This window comes from Saccopteryx bilineata, chromosome 4 (assembly GCF_036850765.1).
Source record: "Saccopteryx bilineata isolate mSacBil1 chromosome 4, mSacBil1_pri_phased_curated, whole genome shotgun sequence".
Classification (NCBI taxonomy): domain Eukaryota; kingdom Metazoa; phylum Chordata; class Mammalia; order Chiroptera; family Emballonuridae; genus Saccopteryx; species Saccopteryx bilineata.
In genome coordinates, this window is record NC_089493.1 from 27,285,663 (window position 1) to 27,309,768 (window position 24,106).

Below are 24,106 nucleotides of genomic sequence, written 5' to 3' on the forward strand. Positions count from 1 at the left end.
TTTCCAACCTAATCATCAGTATTTTATTACCTTTTTATTAAAACATAAATACTAAAAAGTATACAAACATAAGCGTACAGTATAGCTTGAGCCTGCCAAGGTGGTGGCTCAGTGGACAGAGCAGAGAACCCAGGTTCAAAACTCTGAGGTCGCTGCTTGAGCGTGGACTCATCTTGCTTGAGTGCAAGGTCGCTGGCTTGAGCGTGGGATCATAGACATAACCCCATGATCACTGGCATGAGCCCAAAGGTCACTGGCTTGAAGTCCAAGGTCTCTGGCTTGAGCTAGGGGTCACTTGCTCTGCTGTAGCCTCCCGGTCCAGGCACATATGAGAAAGCAATCAATGAACAACAAAGGAACCACAACAAAGAATTGATGCTTCTCATCTCTCTCCCTTCCTGTCTGTCCCTATCTGTCCTTCTCTCTGACTTTGACTCAGTCAAAAAAAAAAAAAAAAAAAAAAAAAAGAGTATAGCTTGGCTGGTTTTCACAAGTTGAACACCCAGAATTCAATTTACAAAGCAGCATTTCCAACACCCCAGGAGCTCTCCTCATGCCTTCTTTCAATCTCTCTTTCTGCAAAAGCAACCATTATCCTGACTTCTAAAAGCATAAATTAATTTGGTCTGTTTTTGTACTTTATGTAAGTGGAATCACAACAGACCATATTTTGTGTCTGGCTTCTTTAGCTCAACCTTGTTTTTGAGATTGATCTGTATGGTTGAGTTTGGTTTTACATCATTCATTCTCATTACTGCAGAGTATTCCATTATGTGACTATGCCACAACTTATTTATTCTTTCTACTAATGGGCACTCCGGAAATGTTCTGGTGTTTGATTATTATGAAAAGTGCTGTGACAAACATTCTTAAGCATATGTTTACATTCTCTTAGTATATACATAGGAGTAGAATTCCCACAAGGAATTCTAGAAAATGAAGATGTTCGTCTACTAAATATCTTTGATATTTCTAACCAGTTTTCCAAAGTGGGTATATGTAGGTATTTTCTATTTTTATTTATCGATTTTAGAGAGAGAGGGAAGGAGAGAGAGAAACAGCAATTAGTTGTTCCACTTATTTATGCCTTTATTAGTTAATTCTTGTATGTGTCCTGGGCAGGGATCAAACCTGCAACCTTGGCGTATCGGGATGATGCTCTAACCAACTGACCTATCTGGCTGGGTCTATGAATAATTATTTACACTGCCATCAAAGGCACCAGAAATTTTTAACAATTCCCAGGTGAGTCTAAGGATTACCTTTTTATTTTGAAATAATTTGAAACCTATAGAAAAGTTGTAAAAATAGTAGGGAATTTCTGCCTACCTTTCACCCAACTTCCCCTAAGATTAATAACTCACATAAGTATGTGCAATTATCATAACCCAGAAAATAACATTGGTGCAATACTATTAACTAAACCAGAGTGCTTATTCGAACTTCACTCATTTCACCCCTCATTATCCTTTTTCTGTTCCAGGATCCAAACTGCCATTTCTTTGCTCTATCTCCTAGCCTCCTCCAATCTGCAGCAGTTTCTCAGTTTTATTCTTCATGACCTTCAGACTTTTAAAGAGTACTGGTCATTTATTACGTACAATGTCTCTCAGTTTTAGCTTCTCTGATGTTTTCTCAGGATTAGATTGAGGTTATAAATTTCTGGCAAGGGTTCCGTAGAAGTTACATGCCTTATTACGGGTTTTAATCTTGAGCACTTGATTTCACCAGTATCTGTCAGGCTTCTCCACTGTAAAGTTACTATTTTGATCTTTTTCCAAACAAAAAAGGAATGGCATTGAAGGATTTCAAGCAAGGGAAGTAACTCATTTAGAGTTGTCTCAGAAGTGCCCTCCCGGTTGCAGCATGAGCAGACGAGAAGGCACGAGACTTTACATGGGGAAGATTGCTTCTCGGTATATTGCAGTCCAGTATGTGATGATAGCTGTGGGGACAAATGGACAGATTTTAGTGACATTTAAAAGGCACAATCATAGGGCAGGGTAATGAGACCATGCACCGGTTCTGATATAGCTGACCAACAATTGGGCTTGGGCAAAGTAAATTTCAAAAGCACCCAGGCGATTGCAATATTCAGCCACCAGTGGTTCAGGGCCAGACCCTGGCTTGCTCCAGGTGGGCCTCAGGTGTAAGTCACTTGCAGCAGTCAAGCTCAAGATGCTCAGCATCTCTCTGGATATACAGGGAAGAAGAGGGAGTTTGGGGTCCCCTGCCATCCTCCCACAGCTCAGAGATTGCTGGCTACAGCTTCCGGGTGGGAGGGAAGAGAACCAGAGGGCTCAGGGAGAGAGTTCAGCACACCACTGTGTTGCCAGGTAGGATTCCCAGATAAAATACAGGATATTCAGTTCAATTCTATTTCAGATAGACCAGGAATGATTTTTTAGTGTGTCTCAAATATTGTCTGGAGTCTGACCTGTGGTGGCGCAGTGGATAAAGCATTGACCTAGAAATGCTGAGGTCGCCGGTTCAAAACCTTGGGCCCTCCTGGTCAAGGCACATATGGGAGTTTATGCTTCCAGCTCCTCTCCCTTCTCTCTCTATGTCTCTCCTCTCTCTCTATCCCTCTGTCTCTCCCTCTCCTCTCTAAAATGAATAAATAAATAAATAAATAAATAAATATTGTCTGGAACATGTCTTATACTAAAACATTATTTGCTTATCTGAAATTCAAATTTAATTTGTATTTGCTAAATCTGGCTACCCCAGGCCCCAGACAAGGATCTGATGGGTTTGGCCTATTCCCATTCAATCCAGCAGCTTCCATAACAACAGGTACTTTCCTCCTCCTCCTCTTCCTTCTCTCTCTCACCCTGTCTGGCCTAGCCAAGAGTGGGCCGGTACCTGGCACCAGCCTTTACACTGCAACCCACACCCAGTCTCCACTCGTTTTTTAATCCAAAAAATATTTCTCCGTGCCTACTGTGTGCCACGCTCTGTTCTAGTCTGAGGCATAAAGCAGTGAACAAGTCAGATGAGCTCCTGCTCTCTGGGGAGAGCAGACGATAATCCAGAATATCAGTGTTTCAGGGGTTGATGGTGACTGTGAAGGGATGCAGTAATAGTGACTGGAACCCACTTGGCGGGGGGAGTCAGGGAAGGTCTCTCTGAGCAGATAACATGACTGACTTGAAGGACTGACAAGAGCCAGTTCTGTACAGATTTAGGGAAGAGTGATTCAGGGAAAGGAAAGACCACAAGGGATGTCACAGGCACAACTGGGGACACTCCAGCACATATGGCTGATTTGTAGGATTTGCCAATTCTATGGTGTAAATACTCCATCATGGCCAATTTCAAGTTACCAACATAACGTGGTAATTTTTAGAAAGCTGACATTTTAAATGATTTGGGGCCTTATCAGAATGCCAGGGCCAAATGGCTGTGTCCCAGTCTTGCTCTCCTGGGATTGTTCCCAGCTCCAGGCTTTTATGATCCTCAGTTCCTCCCCTACCCACTTCCACGGGGTGCTCCTGTAAGTCCATTAGGAGACTCTCCCAGAAATCCTTCCCCAGTCCTCAAGCAGGGGCAGGCTTGCTCCTTTAGCCCCACAGCACCATGTCTCCCTCTGTTACAGCTTGTAGCATGTAACAAGGCCCTGGTTCAAGAGACTGGCTTTAAAAACTGGCGTCTTATTGCATAGAAATGCCTTTCAGTGGCATGTTATCATTGTAAAAGGATTCTTTAGGCCTGGCCAGTGTTGGTCCAATGGATAGATCATTGACCTGGGATACTGAGGTCCCAGGTTCAAAACCCTGAGGTCGCCTACTTGAGTACAGGCTCACTAGCTTGCACAAGGAGTTGCCAGCTTGAGTATGAGATCATCAACATGACCCCATAGTCGCCTGCTTGAACCCAAGGTCACTGGCTTGAGCGAGGGGTCACTGGCTCAGCTGGAGCACCCCCCATCAAGGCACATGTAAAAGCAATCAATGAACAACTGAAGTGATGTAACTACAAGTTGATGCTTCTCGTCTCCCTTCCTGTTTCTCTCTCTCTCTCTCTCTCTCTCTCTCTCTCAAAAAAGGAGGGGGTCATTATCTCTCCAATAAAACAAATTAAGGTTATCATCTGAAATTCTGAATGAAGATATAAAATTATAAACTACACTTACTGGACCCTGAGAACCCTTGAACCTAGGATTGAGAACCAGTTATATAGTCAATGTTTATAAACAATTCTAAGAGGCACTAGGCATTACTGGGCTTTGTAACCTTACTATCCCTCACCTGCAGGCCTCAACAAATGTGGACTGAATGAAGGAAGTATTAACTATCCCAAATATACCAGCCTCCCGCCTGTCCCGGTGAAGGGGAGGCCTGAAGATCGGTGTAATCCACAGTCACCGGCACTTGTCCTGGGTACTGCAACGCAGCCCAGCTAGGCCACCCTTATTTCCTCTCAATTCTCTCTTAAATGATAGCAGATAACTCGGCCCAAAGTCAGGAGACCTAGAAACTGAGCTTGGCGGTCAACATGCACAAGCCACAAAACTACATTGGTACTCCTTCTGTGCCAGGCTGGGCTGGGGGCAAGTGGACCACAGAGCCACCCAGGTGCTCTCCGAACACCTCCCTGCCTCCCGACAGGCTGTGCTCTCCCTCCTGCCTCCTGCCCGGCCCTGGCGTTTCACTAGCCTTACTGGTCTGGAGCAGGAGGGGCCACAGGGAGGGTCCCCTGCAGCCCTCCTGTCCTCTGCCACGGGCCCCCCGGGCAGAGGGTAACACAGGAGCAGCTGCTGCCCACCCTCTTCCTGGCCGCCTTCCTCTCTCGGTACCCCCGCAGCTCTCTGCCTGGCAGTGGGAGCCACTAGAGTTAAGCAGATTTTATGCTATTTTCAAAGTCGTTTTTCTATGGGGAAAAATTTAATACCATTAAACCTACTTTCTGATGCTTCTCATCTCCCTGAAAGCTTCCTCCTCCTCCTCCTCTTCCATGAGATAAACCAGTAATGGGAACATTTAGGTACCTGCTAGTGACACTCTACAGGCATCCTGGGGTGTCACAGGCCAGGCTTGAGGAGGAGAAATCACACTAGAACAGGGGTCCCCAAACTTTTTACACAGGGGGCCAGTTCACTGTCCCTCAGACCATTGGAGGGCCGGACTATAAAAAAAACTATGAACAAATCCCTATGCACACTGCACATATCTTATTTTAAAGTAAAAAAAAAAAAAAAAAAAAAAAACGGGAATACAATACTTAAAATAAAGAACAAGTAAATTTAAATCAACAAACTGATCAGTATTTCAATAGGAACCATGGGCCTGCTTTTGGCTAATGAGATGGTCAATGTGCTCCTCTCACTGACCACCAATGAATGAGGTACCCCTTCCGGAAGTGCGGCAAGGGCCATAGTTTGGGGACCCCTGCACTAGAACCTTCCTATTAGAAATCAAGCCAGCCCTGGCCGGTTGGCTCAGCGGTAGAGCGTCGGCCTAGCGTGCGGAGGACCCGGGTTCGATTCCGGCCAGGGCACACAGGAGAAGCGCCCATTTGCTTCTCCACCCCTCCGCCGCGCTTTCCTCTCTGTCTCTCTCCTCCCCTCCCGCAGCCGAGGCTCCATTGGAGCAAAGATGGCCCGGGCGCTGGGGATGGCTCTGTGGCCTCTGCCTCGGGCGCTAGAGTGGCTCTGGTCGCAACATGGCGACGCCCAGGATGGGCAGAGCATCGCCCCCTGGTGGGCAGAGCGTCGTGCCGGGTGGATCCCGGTCGGGTGCATGCGGGAGTCTGTCTGACTGTCTCTCCCTGTTTCCAGCTTCAGAAAAATGAAAAAAAAAAAAAAAAAAGAAATCAAGCCAGTGAGACAGGCCGGCAGCACCCAGGGCCAACAGAGGCTTCCCACCCTAACAGCTGCCTTGTGTCAGAGCACCTGTCCCTCAGCTTCTCACTCTCCCGTGACAGTCACCAAACTGGTGTTTTACAACCAGCAACCAGGATCAGCTGAGAAACAACTGAGGCATTTCCCAGAGATCCTCAGGCAGCCTCCCTTCCACAGAGAAGCATCGGCCCTGGGCAGCTACAAGCTGGGAGGGTGTGAAGATGAACACGAGATGCCAAAGCCAGCAGATGCTTCCTCGCAACCCCATGGTGCTCTTTGTGTGTTCCATACGGAGCCTCTATCACATTGTATCAGACCACAGCTGCCAAGAGTGAGGCCAAATGGCTCTGTCTCCTCAGCATACAGCTCAGGGCTCAGCCTGTCATGGGTTGCTGGAGAGGAGCCTATTACATCTGCCAGACCCCTCTGTGAGCAAAGCTGAGTCCACACCCCAGCCACAGACTGGACCAGACTTGGGCTGCAGAGTGGCCTCAATCATGACCTCGCCTGAGAGTGAGCTCAGAGGACAGGGGCTGGGGGTGGGGTAGTAGACTGGACCAATCAAATTCTCTTCCTGTCATCACCCAGCCGTGTGGGATCTTATGAAACCTGCAATGTCCCTAGGGTCCTGGTGGGATGGAGATTAGAGAAAATTCTAGAATGACACCCTGCTTTTTAGCCAGTTCAGCTGATAACCTGATGCTGGCAACAGCCAGGGTGAAAAATAGAGAAGAGTGAGTTGGCAGGGAATGGGAACATGAGCCTGGATTGCCCAATGGTGAGACCGAGGTGCTGGTGGACCATCCATCCAGAAGGGCAGTTGAGATATAAGGTGACACTCAGGGACCAAGAGCCACCCAGGGGCCCGCTGGACTCCAGAGAAATACATATATATTTTTAAACTCATTTCCTTTATGAGTGAAAGGAGGGGAGATAGTGAGACCGACTCCTGCATGTGCCCCAACTGGGATCCACCCAGCAACCAATCTGGGACCAGTGCTTGAATCAACTGAGCTATTCTTTGCACCTAAGGCTGACAGTCCAACCAACTGAGCTATCCTCAGAGCCCAGGATCGATACTTGAATCAATCCAGCCACTAGCTGCAGGAGGGGAAGAGAGAAAGGGAGAGAAGCAGATGGTCGCCTCTCTTGTGTGCCCTGACCGGAATTGAACCTGGGATGTCCATATGCCAGGCCAACACTCTATCCACTGAGCAAACCAAACAGCGTCAGAAAGAAATATTTAAGGGGAAATTTATGCACTATGATAGACAAGATGATCAACAAATGCAGGACCCTGCCCCCCAGGGAATAAATATATACAGTGTAAAATATTTTTAAATGTTTCACCTTTCACTTGACTGCATTTTTAGGGTGCAGCTTTTATAATCAAAATTTTTAGAACCAGTTATAATTTTACAACAGTACAAAATGTTGTAAGAAGTAAAGCTAACCTCACATATTGTGTTCACCTTTTATTCACATTGTTCATTTCAGTTGAATTTCTACATGTGCTTCTATGACAGAAGTTGGTGCAAAAAAAAACAAATAATTTCAACAAATGTCAACTTGAAAATCAGCATGAAATATCCTTAGCAAACATGGTCACTGCTTAGATATTTGTCTAAGAAGATTATTAAAAACAGAACTGCTTTTCTACCATTTGGGGAAACTAGAGGTCAGCACACTGGAGTGCAATGGATTAAGCCTCACCCTGGGAAAACCACCTCGTGATCATGGTATCCCCTTGCCAGGTAAGTATCTATATACGAATAACTTAACTGCATTTATAAAACCTTTTCCAAATCAATATTGACATATCATTGTTTTTAAAAGATTTTATTTAATGACTTTACAGAAAGGATATATAGAAAGGCGGGAAGGGGAGCTAGAAGCAGTAACTCATACTAGTTGCTTCTTTTATGTGCCTTGACTGGGCAAACCCAGGGATTCGAACCAGTGACCTCAGCATTCCAGGTTGATGCTTTATCGACTATGCCACCACAGGTCAGATGACATACTATATATTTTTATCTTAACTTTTTCCAATAGATGCTAAATTATTTCCCTATAAGTTTGGGGCTCAGGGCTGACCTCTGACAAAAGGACCTTTCAGTCTTGGGACAGGAGTGTCTAACCTGGAGGATAACCTACCTTGAGCAAGAGTCTCCTTGGGCATTAGCTTCCTCTTAGAAATCCAGGATTAGACTCCCAGGGGTTCTCAAACTAGACACCATTTTTACCTATAGCAAATGCTCATCTAGCACTTATACTCATGTAGGCATTATTGTAATACCATTTTACAGATGGAGAAAGCAAAGCTAAGTAACTCATCCATGTGCATATGCTGCTTCTCCAATGTCTAAGGTGACAATCAGTAGATCTGGGTGGAGCCCTGAAATCCACACTACTAAGAACCTCTCCCCCCCCCCCCCGAGACTTCCATCCAGGTAGTTTTTAGACCCCATTATGAGACAGTTTCTGGCATCAGAAGATCTGCTTTGTTTCTGAAAGAACAGGAAAGAGAACAACAGAAAAATCCAGAGCCCAAACTAGGGCAGTTCTCAGGAGCAAGGCTGGTGCCACTCTCAGACAGCCAAGTCACTAAAGGGCTCCGGAGACAGGGGGCTATGTCTACTGGGAACACACTTTGTATCTTGCTGCATCAGATTGCCACCTGCTGGCTATAGGTTGCCATTGCAGGCCAGGTAGGATTATTACTCTAATCCCTTCGTCACACCTTAATTGGAACTAAAAAGTAACAATGTTTGGGGGTTCAGTGGAGAATCCACAGAGTATGAGAAAGACAAGCAATGATAATACATGGTTAGCACTACTGAACAGAACGAGAAGGTAGAGGGAAAAATCAGTGTGGACAAATTGAGGGGTCAGTGGAGAAAAATAAACCCACTATGTGGGTAGGGGCCAGACTGGTAGGCCTCACTGGTTTGGATTTTGTGGTGAGGGCACAAAATCAGTAATGAGTCAGATCATTCTGGCCTTTGTCAGAAGATGGAATGGGATAGTTTGAGTGGAGGCAGAGTCAATTTGAAAACCATTTGTGCCTCAGAGATGAGAGCAACTGCTGGCCAGATTAGGGGGTGGCTATGTGGATGGAGAAAAATGCTCCATGAGAACTATTTAGAGCCTGACCTGTGGTGGTGCAGTGGGATAAAGCATTGACCTGGAAGTGCTGAGGTCGCCGGTTCAAAACCCTGAGCTTGCCTGGTCAAGGCACATATGGGAGTTGATGCTTCCAGCTCCTCCCTCCCTTCTCTCTCTCTGTCTCTTCCTCTCCTCTCTAAAATGAATAAATAAACAAAAAAAAAAAGAACTATTTAGAAAGTAGAATTGGTTAGGTCTGATAAAACCAAAGCCCAAAGATAATAGGAAATGATAGTGGCTGCATTTTATTCATTTCTTTGAAAAAACTGTAGCGGCTACTGTGTACTAGTAACTAATCTACCTACTAGGAATAGAGGTAAAACCAAGTCAAGAAAAAGCCCAGCTGAGGCCCTGGCCGGGTAGCAAAGTTGGTTAGAACATTGTCCCAATAAGTCAATGTCTCTCTCCTGTCCTCTCTCTCTGAAAATCAATATTTTTAAAAAAGAAAAAGCCCTGCTTTTCATGGAGTTTATGTTCTAATGGGGAGGCAGGGGGATAATAATCACATAAGTCAGATGGGAATAAATAAAAAGCTTGTGCAACAGTGACTGACTCTCAAAACTCTGAATGGTAGGGAGCCTGTCACGTACAGATGTCAGGGAATATCACTGTAGACCACAGGAGCAAATACAAAGACACTTAAATTAAGTATAGCAGGTTCAAGGTCAGAGGCAGCCAGGGTGGTGGTTCCGGGCAAGAGTGGAGCGAAGAGAGGGCTGGAAAGTCAGAGGCCACATTACGAAGGCCTTTGTAAGGCAGTGCAAAGAACTGAGCGAAGGGAAGCCGCTCACAGTTCAGACAGGGAAGAGACAGAACTGTATTTTGCTTACAGATCTCCGAGGCTGCTGTGTGGAGGTGGATTGTGTGGTACAAGAGAAACAGGAAGACACGCAGGAAGCCGAAGTGTGGGCCAGGAGAGATGACGGCAGCAGCACGAGGGCGGAGATTCTGAGCATACTTTGGAGTCCGAGTCAACAGGATTTGCTGACGGATTGAATGTGGGGGGTGAAAAAAAGAGCAGAACCAAAGATGACTCCCTCAAACCACCACAGGGATGACAGCCACTGCAGGACAGCTAGACAGGAGGAGAAAGGGACTAAGGGAACTTCTTCCCCAATGACGCCCAATCCCAAAGAGCAAAGGCCTGGCCTTAAAGCTGCACACACATACACACACACACACACACACACACACACACAACCCCAGAGGGAAAAGCACACGAACTAATCACTCTGAGGATCAGTTTCCTTATCAGTTTCCTGGACCCAGTCTGCCCGGGCACATGGCAGACATGCCCCTCGTGCTGGCCCGGCCTGAGCTGCACAGTTAGTCAGTTTTCTCCCACTAGTGGGGGGTGGACGAGCTTCCAGGCAGCCATAGCCCCACCCCCAGCTGGAAGAACACCCAAAGTCACTTTTAAATCCAATTCTAAACAGAATCCCCAGAGTAAGCCCCATCACTCCCCAAGCCCTGGGCCTAGAGGGGTTCCAGTAAGAGAGAGAAATGGTCACTCTCAGTCCCCTTAAACCCAAGGAGAATGTGGCAATGGGCAGTTTTATCCTGGCAGAATAAATACCAGAGACCAAGGGCTGTGGGCATCATATCGTTTTATTTCTTTTGTATTCCAACTTCATTCTTGGACAACGCAAATTCAGCCTCTCACCTGCCTGAAGACGAGGCACAGGCTCTGAAGAGAGGTGCAACTTAAAGATGGAGGTCAGGTCCCCAAAAGCAAGCCAGACTGGCAGAGGACAGTAGACAGGCTAAGTACCAGCCAGCAGAGACTCAAGAACCTCTCCCTCAAGCCCTTACCAGTCTCTTTGCAAGATCATTGCATCTCTCAATGATCCAACTCAGGACATTCCCTTAGAGGCCCTTGATTCTTCCTATACATCCTGCTTCTGCTCATGCCAAGGCTGATTCCCTTTCCCTCGAGGGTGCCAGACAGAAGCCATTGACCTGCTCTACATTTAATTTCTTCTTGTTTAGAGAAATATATTTGAGTAAGGAGAGTGCCAAGCCCCAAAAGGAACTGAAAATATATATTCTGTCCAATGGGACAGATGGCCATGCTATAATACTCCTTTTGTCCCCAGAAAAAACTGAAAGCAGCTTTAGCTAACAAACACACCTCATCCCATATATAGCTTTCAATACCAGCAAGTGGACCTAGCTAACCCACTTAAATCAAAACAGAAAACTAAAACCAAGACACAATAAAAATAAAAAGGGCAAACAACCGAAGAGACCATCTCTGGTCCTGTAACTCAGGACCAGATGGCCGACTTCTGGCTCTCTCTGCCCTGAAGCCAAGAAACAACACAAATCTGCCTTTGGATGAAGGATAGATACTGTGGGAACCAGAGCAAAGGGCATCCTGGCCAAGCCGGGGGGGGGGGGGGGGCAACTCAGGTCCCTGGCCTTCTCCAAACTGGTCCCTCTTCCTCTCAGCCCCTTTGCAACCCCCGTCAGCCATCAACCAGGGTGAGGCCGTCATAGAGGGCCCGCTTCCACATGTAGTAGGTGGAGCGGGCAGTGAGGGGGAAGAGGGCACTGAACTCCTTGTAGGAAGGAAAGCTCTTGGACTGGAAGCATTTCTGCAGGAAGAGCTTGGCCTGAGCCTTGAACTTTGTGGTGGCGACCATGTCCATCATCAACACCTGGCTGTCCCTGCCACCAGCCGCCGCCACCGCAGGGTGGCTGGACCAGGACCCACTGTGGGGCCATCTCTGGGCTGTGGCCCCCTCTTGCAGAGCCCCCTCTCTGGAAGGCCCTCCCTGGGCCTTCCCTGCATCTTCTCCTGGAGAAGCTGCCACATTTGGAGTCCCTGTAGCTGGGGCCATGGCAGCTATCACATTCCTGCCAGCTTCTTTCTCTCGCATCTCCTCAACCCCCTCCACCCCACCTTTGCCCAAGGTGGGGACCTGTGTCTGGAGTTTGGGCAGGCTATTGGGCCAACCCCGTGCAAGACTCTTCCAGACCCAAAAGGTGGAGGGGGACAGACTGGGGTAGCAGAGGCGAAAACGACAGAAGGGGAGATGCCCACTGAGCACCTTCTTGCGGGCAGCCCAGCGTAAACGCCTCTGCCAACGGGACAGGGGCATCCTCGGGGGCAGGAACTCTCGGGGGGCAGGTGGTTCCCCATCTGTTGCTTTCCCAGCACCCTCTTCCACCTCACCCTTCTCAGGGAGCAGGGCCTCTTCCCCAACAGAGGCTGGCTGAGGAGCCTGGGCTGTGGAGAGGGCTGGGTCGGGCTTGAAGCTGGGGTTCCTCCGGAGGGCCTTCCGGCGCCAGTTGTAATAGGTGGACCGGGAGATGCCGGGGAACCTGCGCTTGAAGCAGCGATAGGGCACCAGCGTGTTCAGGGAGATGCAGTGTTCCAGGTACAACTTGGCCCGCTGCATGAGGACCATTCCAGGGCTTGCCACCGCCAGCATGGAGTGGCCCAGCCCCTCAGCAACCTGCTCCTCTGGCAGTTTCTCCAGCTCCTCCATCCCCGGCGCCTCCTTGGGGACCAGCGGCTGGCTGGCACCAGCGCCCAGCAGCTCATTCTTCCAGGCGTAATAGGTGGAACGGGAGATCTTGGGGAATCTCTGGAGAAACTGCTGCAGTGACATGATGCCCCCATGGTGAACACTGTCCTTCAGGACGTGCTTGGCCGAGTAGAGCGTGGCCACCTTCTGCTGGTGTTCCTGGGACTGCCGCCGCCAACGGTAGAAGGTGCTCTTGGCGACACTGTACCGTTCATTGAAGTGGGAGTAGCTGAGGCTAGGCTCCTGGTTGAGCAGCTCCGGGATCTTGGCTGGTGGTGGCTGAGGAGCTGGGGCCGGAGGACCCGGGGCTGGGCCGGTAGCATCTTCAGCCTCTACCTCCTCCAGTCCCACCACAGGGGCAAAGTACTGGTGGCGAAAGAGGTGGCTGGTGAGGGGCTGGCCAGCCCACATAATATGCAGGGTGGCTGGCATGTGGTCACAGCGGCGGGGCCGGATGATGCGGTTAAAGTAGGGCCGGATCTTGAGGTTGCGCATGGGGTAAATGGAGTAGATGTTGCGCTGAAGGACAGACGCGAGGGCGTACAAGTGCCACACGTTGGAGAAGCTGCTAGGGAAGCAGGTGGCCTTGACATCGGCGTCAAAGATGGCCTCCAGTGTGGCGGATGGCAGGCTGGTCATCTCTGGGGACTCCTCCGAGCAGAGGGAGTAGCGCACAGCCTGCAGCATCACCTTGGAGTCGATCATGCCCTGCAAGTAGTAGTGTCTGTGCAGTAGCATCTCCACCACCGTGCGGGCCCGCAGCTCCAGGCTGAGGCCCCCGTCACCCCACAGCAGCATGCTGGCCGCCTCAAACAGCAGGCTGCCCTCGCCCTTGCACACCAGCGGCAGCATGTTCCGTGGTGCATCCTCTGGGTACAGGCTCAGGGCCACTGAGTCCACCTCCAGCTCCTGGGGGCTGGGGCCTGCCTCTCCGCAGGTGGGGAGGGTAAAGGAGGACAGGACCTGCTTGGCCTCCAGAGCAGCCCCGACAAGACCCTCCAGGCCTTCGGATTCCACTGCCTCCTGCAGCTCCTGGAGCACCTGCTGTACCAGCTGCTCCCGAGATGCCATCCTGCCAGGGCAAAGGATAGGGAGCAGAGGTCAGGACAAGGTACCCGGCTGACACCCGGTGCTGGTGCCCACTTATTCCTGCACCCTCTCCCTTGAGAGGACATCCACCATTTCCATGTCTTCACACCAAATAATAAATAACTAACTGCCTCCCAGGGTTTATTTAATACCTCAGTGGTACCAAGAGCCGGGTCTTCTTGATTCTGATATTAGCTTGAGCAAGTCACTTAGCCTTTCTAGGCTTCTGGTTCCTTCTCTGTGAAAAGGGGGATGATAAAAAAGTACCTACCTTATAGAGTTGTTGTAGGTATAAATGAAACAGTGAAAGGAAAGGATGAGGATATATAGATCTACACACACACTTATATATCCATCCTTAGAACAGAGCCTGGCACAGTGTAGAGTACTATAAAAGCGTTAGCTATTAAATGTTAGGGCATTATCTAGTACTGCACATGTTATAGAGTATGACTAGAAAGCTGTGCCTCTCTACCTGGTAGACTAACAATCACACGTAGCCAAAACTGGCCTGTCCTTCCCTAGGACAGTGATTCTCAAAGTATGGTCCACTTTGGGGTTCACTGAGACTTTTTCAAGTTAAACTATTTTCATAATACTACTAAATATACTAAGATAACATTAAGATATTTGCCTTTTCCATTGTACAAACACTTGAGTAAAACTGTGGGGCCTTCGCACAAATCAAATCATACCGGTAGTCATTACGTTATTTACCACCATAAAGTGGCAGTTAGGAAAAAACAAAAAGCAGTTAAGAGGATCTTTCCTAAGTCACAACCCTTAAAAACATGACTTGTCAATGTTTGGAGTGACAAAATGGGGAGTATACATAAAACATGTCTACTGCATACTGAAACACAACAAAGGTCTCGCGTGACAACTGTCTGCACTATATGATGAATTAGCCACTTTTATCACAGAATACCATTGTATTTCAAAGGGAGATTGAGCGACATTAGTCATTTAGACTTAAGTATATTTGGTGACATTTTCGCAAAAATGAATAAAGCAAGCCTGTCACTTCAACAAAAACTGCCATTTGCTGCCAGTGAAATGTTGAGCTTTCATTTGAAAATGAGATTTTTGGAAGACCTATGGTATATCCACTACAGTGAGCTTGACAGCTTCCCAATACCTAAAGGCTTTTTCTGATGGGATCAGTGATAACACTATAAATGTAACTTTTTATACTATATAATGGAATTGTCAACATTTAAAGATCTGCATCACTCAATGAATTCTACTTCCCAAATAACTAGTGAATGATATAACAAAGTCATGCATGAGTAAAAGATCCAACCAATCAAAGTATAAAAGAAAGCAATGGACTTTAATATAGGAGGGTACAAAAAGTTCACGGGTATTGTTTTAGATTCTCCATTATAACTAAGCTTTGAGAAACTACTTGTTGAGTTTTGGTATAATTATTAGTGACTATCCACTGGAAAAGTTATCAAAATACCCTTCCTTGCCTGATCTGTGGTGGTGCAGTGAATAAAGAGTCTACCTGGAATGCTGAAGTTGCTGGTTCGAAACCTTGGGTCTGCCCAGTAAGGCACATTTGGGAGTTGATGCTTCCTGCTCCTCTACCCTTTTTTACTCTCTCTGTCTCTCCTCTCTAAAATGAATAAATAAAATCTTAAGACAAAATACTCTTCCTCTTTCCATCTATATACCTATATGAAATGGGATTTTCTTCATATATTTCTACCAAAATAATGTATCACAACATCAAACATAGACAGATATGAGAATCTACTCATCTTCTATTAAGCCAGATATGAGAAGGCAAGTGGCTAGAGCATTGCCCTGATACACCAAGGTTGTGGGTTTGATCCCCAGTGAGGGCACATACAAGAGTCAACCAAAGAATGCATAAATAAGTGAAACAATAAGTCAATGTTTCTCTTTTTCTGTCTCTCCCTCCTTACTCTCTAAAAATCAATAAATAAAAATTTAAAAAGTAAAATAAAATAATAAACCAGGTATTAGAGATTTGGGAAAATGTAAAAGAATACACTTTCTCATGAATTTTTTTTCTGGAAAAGTTATTTCTCATAAAATCTATTAATTGTTCCTATGTAACAAGTTTTTTTGGGTTTTTTTGGTGACAGAGAGAATCAGAGAGGGACAGATAGGGACAGACAGACAGGAACGGAGAGAGATGAGAAGCATCAATTTTTTGTTGCGGCACCTTAGTTGTTCATTGCTTTCTTATATGTGCCTTGACTGGGAGGCTACAGCAGACTGAGTGACTCCTTGTTCGTGCCAGTGACCTTGGGCTCAAGCTGGTGAGCTTTGCTCAAACCAGATGTGCCCACACTCAAGCTGGCGACCTCAGGGTCTCAAACCTGGGTCCTCCGCTTCCCAGTCCGACGCTCTATCCACTGCGCCACCGCCTGGTCAGGCACAGGTTTGTTATTTTTTAATAAATACTTTCTAAACGTCTCAGTTTTAATTTTCAATACAATCTTTATCAACAGATGTAACCATTATAAACAAAAGCTCTTTGGGGTCCTCCTTTTTTCTTTCTTCTTCTTCTTTTTTTTTTTTTGTATTTTTCTGAAGCTGGAAACGGGGAGAGACAGTCAGACAGACTCCCGCATGCGCCCGACCGGGATCCACCCGGCACGCCCACCAGGGGCGACACTCTGCCCACCAGGGGGCGATGCTCTGCCCCTCCAGGGTGTCGCTCTGCCCTGACCAGAGCCACTCTAGCGCCTGGGGCAGAGGCCAAGGAGCCATCCCCAGCGCCTGGGCCATCTTTGCTCCAATGGAGCCTTGGCTGCGGGAGGGGAAGAGAGAGACAGAGAGGAAGGAGGGGGGGGAGTGGAGAAGCAAATGGGCGCTTCTCCTATGTGCCCTGGCCGGGAATCGAACCTGGGTCCCCCGCACGCCAGGCCGACGCTCTACCACTGAGCCAACCGGCCAGGGCCTCTTTCTTCTTTTTTAAGCGAGAAAAAGACATGAACAGGAAGGGAGAGAGATGAGAAGCATCAACTCAATGTTGCAGCACCTTTGTTTTTCATTGATTGCTTCTCATCCGTGACTTGACTGAGGAGCTCCAACAGAGCCAGCGACCTCTGGGCTCAAGCCAGCAACCATGGATCATGTCTATGACCCCACTCTCAAACTGGCGACCCTGCACTGAATCTGGTAAGCCCATGTTCAAGCTGAAGACCTCAAGGTTTCAAAACTGGGTCCTCAGCATCCCAGGTCAATGCTCTATTCATTGTACCACTACCAGTCAGGAGAGGGGTCCTAATTCTTAAGAGCACACTAAGGGCCTGACCAGGCGGTGGCGCAGTGGATAGAGCGTGGGACTGGGACCCAGGTTCGAGACCCCGAGGTAGCCAAATTGAGCGCGGGCTCATCTGGCTTGAGCAAAAAAAGCTCACCAGCTTGGACCCAAGGTCACTGGCTCAAGCAAAGGGTTACTCAATCTGCTGAAGGCCCATGGTCAAGGCACATATGAGAGAGCAATCAGTGAACAACTAAGGTGTCGCAAGGAAAAACTGATGATTGATGCTTCTCATCTCTCTCCGTTCCTGTCTGTTCCTATCTATCCCTCTCTCTGACTTTCTCTCTGTCCCTGTAAAAAAAAAAAAAAAAAAAGAGCACACTAAGGTCCTGAGACCAAAGAGTTTAAGAACTGTTGCCCTGAAACAAAGTGAGTCTTTTCAAAGGGTGGCAACAGCGTAGTCACTGTGCTGATACGATCTAATAACTAAGATTTTCTGAGCATTTACTATTTGCATGCCCTGTCCTATTCCTGATAGCCACATTTAAAGGTAATAGTATGTCACCTGCATCCCCAACTTACAGGTGAGAACCTGAGACAATTACCGAAAAGTCTCCTGCACCCAATTCGCCCACAGTAGTTGAAAACAGATGCTCTTAGGACCTGTGACTCATGTTATCTAGTTTAAACTGCCAACTACCTCTTCAGCACAAACTAATCATTCTAATTACTGGCCCATTTTCAGTGTTGTATTGCAAAGCAAAGTAATATTTCTATATGGATACATTATTTTAATTAAAAAAAGATGATTATGCTTTCTCATATCTTTGTTTTCATAGACAAAATAAGAGTTCAGTAAATAACTTTGGTCTTGGGTTTAAAAATCGTGTTTGGGCCTGACCAGGCGGTGGCGCAGTGGATAGAGCGTCGGACTGGGATGCAGAAGACCCAGGTTTGAGACCCCAAGGTCACCAGCTTGAGCGCGGGGTCATCTGGTTAGAAAAAAGCCCACCAGCTTGAACCCAAGGTCGCTGGCTCCAGCAAGGGGTTACTTGGTCTGCTGAAGGCCTGCGGTAAAGGCACATATGAGAAAGCAATCAATGAACAACTAAGGTGTCACAATGTGGAACGAAAAACTAATGATTGATGCTTCTCATCTCTCTCTGTTCCTGTCTGTCTGTACCTGTCTATCCCTCTTTCTGACTCACTCTCTGTCTCTGTAAAAAAATTAACAAATAAAAAAAAAATTTTTTAAAAATCGTGTTTGGGCCTGACCTGTGGTGGTGCAGTGGATAAAGCATCGACCTGGAATGCTGAGGTCACTGGTTCAAAACCCTGGGCTTGCCCAGTCAAGGCACATATAAGAAGAAACTTCTACAAATTGATGCTTCCTGCTCTTCCCTTTCTCTCTCTCTCTCTCTCTCAAATCAATAAATAAAATCTTTAAAAATAAATTGTGTCTGGGTGTACCCATTCATCAACTAATGAAACTTCATACTTGAGAAAGGATGTACACTGGCTTGGCTGGAGCCCCCTGGTCAAGGCATGTATGAGAAACAATCAATGAGCAATGAAAGTGATGCAACTATAAGCTGATGCTTCTCATCTCTTTCCCTCTCTCTAAAAAATAAAAAAAAGAAAGAAGAAAGGATGTAGTTGAAGGGAGTGGTAGTGGAGGGTATGGGGGAATGGTGATGGACAAACTTGAGGGGTGGTGAATAAACAATACAACAGTGGTTTTTCAACCGTTTTATAGTTGGGGACCAGTGACCTGGCTGGGTAGAAAGAAAAACATGCAACAAATAAAGTTGTATCTTACTGCGTATAACAGAGCAACACGGTACAAACTGGTGCTTAATTTCTGAGCTCCACATGTACGATGCATTGAACACTACATAAGTTTGTCCTGATGCTTTGTGGCTATTGCGCATGATTTGTAAATGCTCTGCGCGGTACAAAAGGTTGCTCGAGTGAGCCTAAATTCTGAAGATATTTCTAAGACCTCAATAGTATTTTCATCAATGATACAGGCTAATAAGTGGCAATCACACTAAGCATAAGCAAATTTGACTAAGATTATTGGGTCTATAATCTGTTATTTATTGATTTTAGAGGGAGAAAGGGAGAGGGAGAAAGGGAGAGGGGGAAAGAGAGGCAGGCACAGAAACATTGATCTGTTCCTGTATGTGCCCTACCAGGGACTGGACCAGCAACCTCTGTGCATTGGAATGATGCTCTAACCAACCGAGTCATCTGGCCAGGACTGGATCTCTCATCTTCATACATCAGGGTGGTTAATTCTTACGTGGACCAGCATGAAATTCCTGGTGGACTTGTGGATGAAAACACTGCAATAGTGTACAGGTGACGTATTGGAGAATTGTGCACCTGAAACCTGTATAAATTTTCTTAATCAGTGTCACCTCAATAAATTCAATAAAAAGGAACAAAAATACTATGTGTCTGAGTGTAAATTATAATTCAGTAAAGTTTTTTTTAAAAAAGGGCCTTAAAGCACCAAAAGAGTGTATAATTTTTTTAAACTGGTCATGAGGAACATCTTTGGATAAAATTTCTCATATATAGATTTTTTTTTTTTTACAGAGACAGAGAAAGAGTCAGAGAGAGGGATAGATAGGGACAGACAGGACGGAGAGATGAGAAGCATCAATCATTAGTTTTTCATTGCGACACCTTAGTTGTTCATTGATTGCTTTCTCATATGTGACTTGACCATGGGGCTACAGCAGATGGAGTAACCCCTTGCTCAAGTCAGCGACCTTGGGTCCAAGCTGGTGAGTTTTGCTCAAACCAGATGAGCCTGCGCTTAAGCTGATGACCTCGGGGTCTCAAACCTGGGTCCTCCACATCCCAGTTCGATGCTCTATCCACTGAGCCACTGCCTGGTCAGGTTCATATATAGATTTTTTTAAATGTGTACATTGTGACAAATCTGGTCTAATCTCTCACCAAATTTCTATTTGGATCATATTAGTTGGCCCTGGAATTGGGCTTTTAATCTGTTTGTCTTTTGTGTACTTTAGATAGTTTTTTTCCCCATTGATTTGAAAAAGAGGAAGAGGAAGTGGGGATCACAGGGAGAATGAGAGAGAAGCATCAACTCATTCCACTTAGTTGTTCTATTTAGTTGTGCATTCATTGGTTATTTCTATGTGCCCTGACCAGGGATCAAACCCACAACCTCAGTGCACTGGGACAACTCTAACCACTGAACCACCTAGCCAGGACTAGATCTACTTTTTTAAATACAATTAGTTTTCCTTGGAAAACAATATAAACTTTCTATCAGTTCTTGGTGAAGAGAGCGCTTCCATAGGTGATTAAAAATTTTAAAAAAGCCTGACCTGTGGTGGCGCGGTGGATAAAGCGTCGACCTGGAAATGCCGAGGTCACCGGTTCGAAACCCTGGGCTTGCCTGGTCAAGGTACATATGGGAGTTGATGCTTCCAGCTCCTCCCCCCTTCTCTCTGTCTCTCTCTCTCCTCTGTCTCTCTCTCTCTGTCTCTCTCTCCTCTCTAAAAATGAATAAATAAAAAAATTTTTTAAATTTAAAAAGGAAAAAAATAGTTTAAAAAATTTTTTTAATAAAAAAAAGCTGTAAAGAGCAAACTATGTACACACAGAAGAGCTTTCTCATTCTGGCAAACAAAGATGCTGGGGTTTCATTTTTCCTGCACTCGTTTGTTGCACGCTACTATACAGCTGCGTATGAACAAGCACTCTGCTAGCTACTTTGCAAACAAAATTATGAAAATAGCCACCACCTGTCTCCTGCTTACTCTATACATTTAACTCAGGCAATTCAACAAAAATCTCAGAAAAGACAAGAGGGGCCTGACCTGTGGTGGCACAGTGGATAAAGTGTCAAAGAGGAATGCTGAGGTCGCTGGCTCGAAACCCCGGGCTTACCGGGTGAAGGCACATTCGAGAAGCAACCACTTCGAGATGCTTCCCACTCCATTCCTCCCCCCACTCCTCTCTCTCTCAAATCAATGAGTATGTTCCCTCAGTGATTACAGGTTTCTGTGAGTTTTACATGGGGTGAGCATCTAGAGTTCAGGCTTCTCACAGGTCATTTGTTCAGACACTATGTGGTTCTCCCCTTTCCTCCACATGAACTACAACCCTGTCACACCTGCAACCATGGCTAGGGTGTGTTTTCCTAGTTCACACCTGAAGAAACAGAGGCTTGGGGTTAAATTAAATAACTTCCCAAGACAGCAGCTATTAAAACTAGGAAACACTAGGCAATCTGACCCCAGAACTCTCCTTTCAACTACCGGAATCCACCGCACAGGGGATACATCACCCACAATGCACATCAGCCCAAGGATCTGGAAACACATGGATTCTTGGAGCTTCAAGACAAGCCAGGCAATTTTACAAATAAGAAAACTGAGGGCCTGACCTGTGGTGGCGCAGTGGATGAAGCGTCGACCTGGAAATGCTGAGGTCGCCGGTTCAAAACCCTGGGCTTGCCTGGTCAAGGCACATATGGGAGTTGATGCTTCCAGCTCCTCCCCCCTGTCTCTCTCTCCTCTCTGTCTCTGTCTCTCTCTCCTCTCTAAAATGAATAAATAAAAATAAATAAAAAGAAAACTAAGGTCCAGAAAGGTAAAGTTGACTTACCTGAATTCATGCAATACTACCTTGGTGCCTTTAACACAATGTCCAGATATGCCACACTTCCTACTGCACAAACGCCACCCCTCCCTTCCCTGTCCCTCCACACCCTACCCTGTCCCACCCTACCTATTGGCCCAGACCCGTCCCTCCCTGCTCCACCCTATCTCATTCCTTCTTCTTCCCCAAAGAGGGATGAGGGGGTGTAATACCCCACCTTCTGTTTTCCTCAAAAGCTTGCTGGAAAAAGTAGCTCCCTGGAGTGGTTCTGTATCCCACGGCCACTCGAAAAGATCTGAATCACCCAAGAACAGGGCAATGGGGAAAAGCCAGAGGCCCTACAGGGCAGCCAATCATCATTAAATAGACAATTGGTTGATGGGGTTCAGGTGCAAGTCTTTTCAAGCAATGGTGTCCTGAAAGTGCAATGCAGAGCAGATCTGGTGATTGCCAGGTGTATTCACAAGTTAGGTGCAGAAAGCGAGAGCTAACCTACAGGCTTGGCCTACGGGTTTTGCCCAGCTGTCCTCCCCTGGAAACTCTTGGAGGGATCTGAAAAGGCATGAAACCAAAGAAGCAAAAGGCCCTTCAGATTGCACAGTTTGAGCAGATTACACAGGGAGTGTAATCTGAGCAAGGCCCTTCAGATTACACAGGCCCTCCCTGGCTTGAGGCTGGAAGGGAATAAAACAAGAAGCGTCCAGTCCAGTTGGCATCTTCGCACCTGGAAGGGCTCTGGAGCCAATTGGCAACTCTGCCGGAGACTCAAAGCCTCACCTTCAGCAAGGCCAGCTTTCCTCCTCCCCCAGTCTCCTTATTGCAAGCAGATGGGGTCTCAGAGCCAGGTCTGGCCTCTATCCTTGCATTTTAGAAAGGGTGAGCCAGAGCTCTGGCCAGGGAAGAAAGGGCCAAGGGATCTGCTGACCAATGCTGATAAGTCTCCTCTGGCCTCTAGAACAAACTCCTTCCCCGCCAGCCTCATCCTGGGCTCTGCATCTGCTCACCAAGGACCCTGGGTTCTCCCCATCCCCTCCTTTCTCCAGCCCCTCATAAAGCTGGCCCTGCAGTCTCTATAGTTAACCAGAACCAACAAACATTGATGGAGGGCCACAGAGGCCTCAGCTCTCAGCAAGATCAGGATAAACCAGCAGGCCCTCCACCCCACCCCACCCCCCCAGTCAGACTGGCCCAGATGTCCAACTGCCCAGGTTGCGCTACTGGCCAGCTATTGGCCACTGGCTCGAGGGAGTGCCAGCGTCTTGTCTTGGCTCCCTGCCTGGTCCTGGCCAGAAGGCAAGGGGGGATGGGGGAGCACAAGAGCTTGTGGGTAGCAATTGAGTCTGTGGGCTGTGACTTCCCAAAGAACTTTCTGCCTGACCTGTGGTGGTGCAGTGGATAAAGCGTCGACCTGGAAATGCTGAGGTCTCCGGTTCGAAACCCTGGGCTTGCCTGGTCAAGGCACATATGGGAGTTGATGCTTCCAGCTCCTCCCCTCTCCTCTCTCTCCCTCTATCTCTCTCCTCTCTAAAAATGAATAAATTTTTTTTAAAAATACCAAAAAAAAAGAACTTCCCACCACCAGGAGCAGTGGGAGCACGTGGGAGATCCACGCAGGCCCTGAGGCCACCGGATCAGCCTGGCAGTTCCCAAAGTCAGCGACTCTAGTGGACCACATATCAGGAAGGGTAGGGAAAGTGTGGAGTGCGACCCAAAGGGAACAGGCAGGCAACCAGTGGACCTGTGAGTGTGCCAGGCGGCAATGGGTGGCTAGGGAGAGAGCTGATTGGTCTAGATATACCGGGACGGGGAGGGGTTGAGGCCAGACCATTGTGTAGGGTGGGAGGTGAGACAGGCAGGCCGGTGGGGGTGGGTAGAAAAGAACTTGAAACAATGCCTCACCTCACCTCCCCTCTACACACACACACACACACACACACACACACACACACACGTCCATGCTTACAGCATCTTCATGGAGTCACTCCTCCCATCTTTGGGCCCTTTAGTGTCCCAAAGGCCAGCCCTTATTCTCCTGGGGACTCCCAAGCTGCACGGGCACCCTCCCTGTCTAATTTTGAGTTAACCTCCTAGTTTACTGACCTCAAGGGTGGCCCAGAGCCCTGGGGGCATCCACTTCGCTCTCCACCTTTCAGCTTGGGACATTTAAGTCACCCTGCAGGAAGCATCACCAGCTGAAAGCCACTCTCACTCAACTTGCCCATTGAACGAGGACGTCTACAGCCAACTGGCCCGAGGAGAACCGGGCTTAAGCCACTCCCCCCTGCCCCCCCGCCCCCCCCCCCCGGAGGAAATCGCCTTCCCTCAAGTGCTCTGGTCCCAAGATGAAAGAAGTGCAAATTCGGGGGTCACTTCCAATGGTAAAAGTGATAGCAGCTATTGTCTCAACCACTCTACCCAGCTGGGGGTGTTAAAGCGCCCTGACTTAGCTCCGAAACCGACCTCAAACTGCCCAGCAAAAACTTGAAAGCGTTTAAAGATTTCCAAAGAGTTTGGGGGGAGGGGAGGGGAGGAGAAGGTTAGATAGAAAGACCTAAGGAAAGAAAGTCTGTGGGCAGGCTAAGGGAGGGG

At 47.4% G+C, this 24,106-nt stretch overlaps 1 protein-coding gene across 1 annotated transcript; it reads right to left on the reverse strand.

The window, feature by feature from the left end:
- Positions 1 to 11,475: 11,475 nt before the first annotated feature.
- VRTN (vertebrae development associated) lies at positions 11,476 to 23,680 on the reverse strand. Its single transcript, XM_066277437.1, has 2 exons — positions 23,622 to 23,680; positions 11,476 to 13,615 (listed from the first exon to the last, which is right to left on the reverse strand). The coding sequence occupies exons 1-2, from the start codon at positions 23,678 to 23,680 to the stop codon at positions 11,476 to 11,478; spliced, it is 2,199 nt and encodes a 732-aa protein (XP_066133534.1).
- Between the last annotated feature and the right edge of the window lie 426 nt (positions 23,681 to 24,106).

Bases quoted from the DNA above. Each gene is read 5' to 3' on its own strand.
- VRTN (XM_066277437.1), bottom strand. From the start codon at position 23,680: ATGTCCCAAGCTGAAAGGTGGAGAGCGAAGTGGATGCCCCCAGGGCTC. The intron at 13,616-23,621 runs TGAGGTCAGTAA...CCTTTGCCCTGG, and splicing joins CCAGGGCTCTGGGCCACCCT to CAGGATGGCATCTCGGGAGC.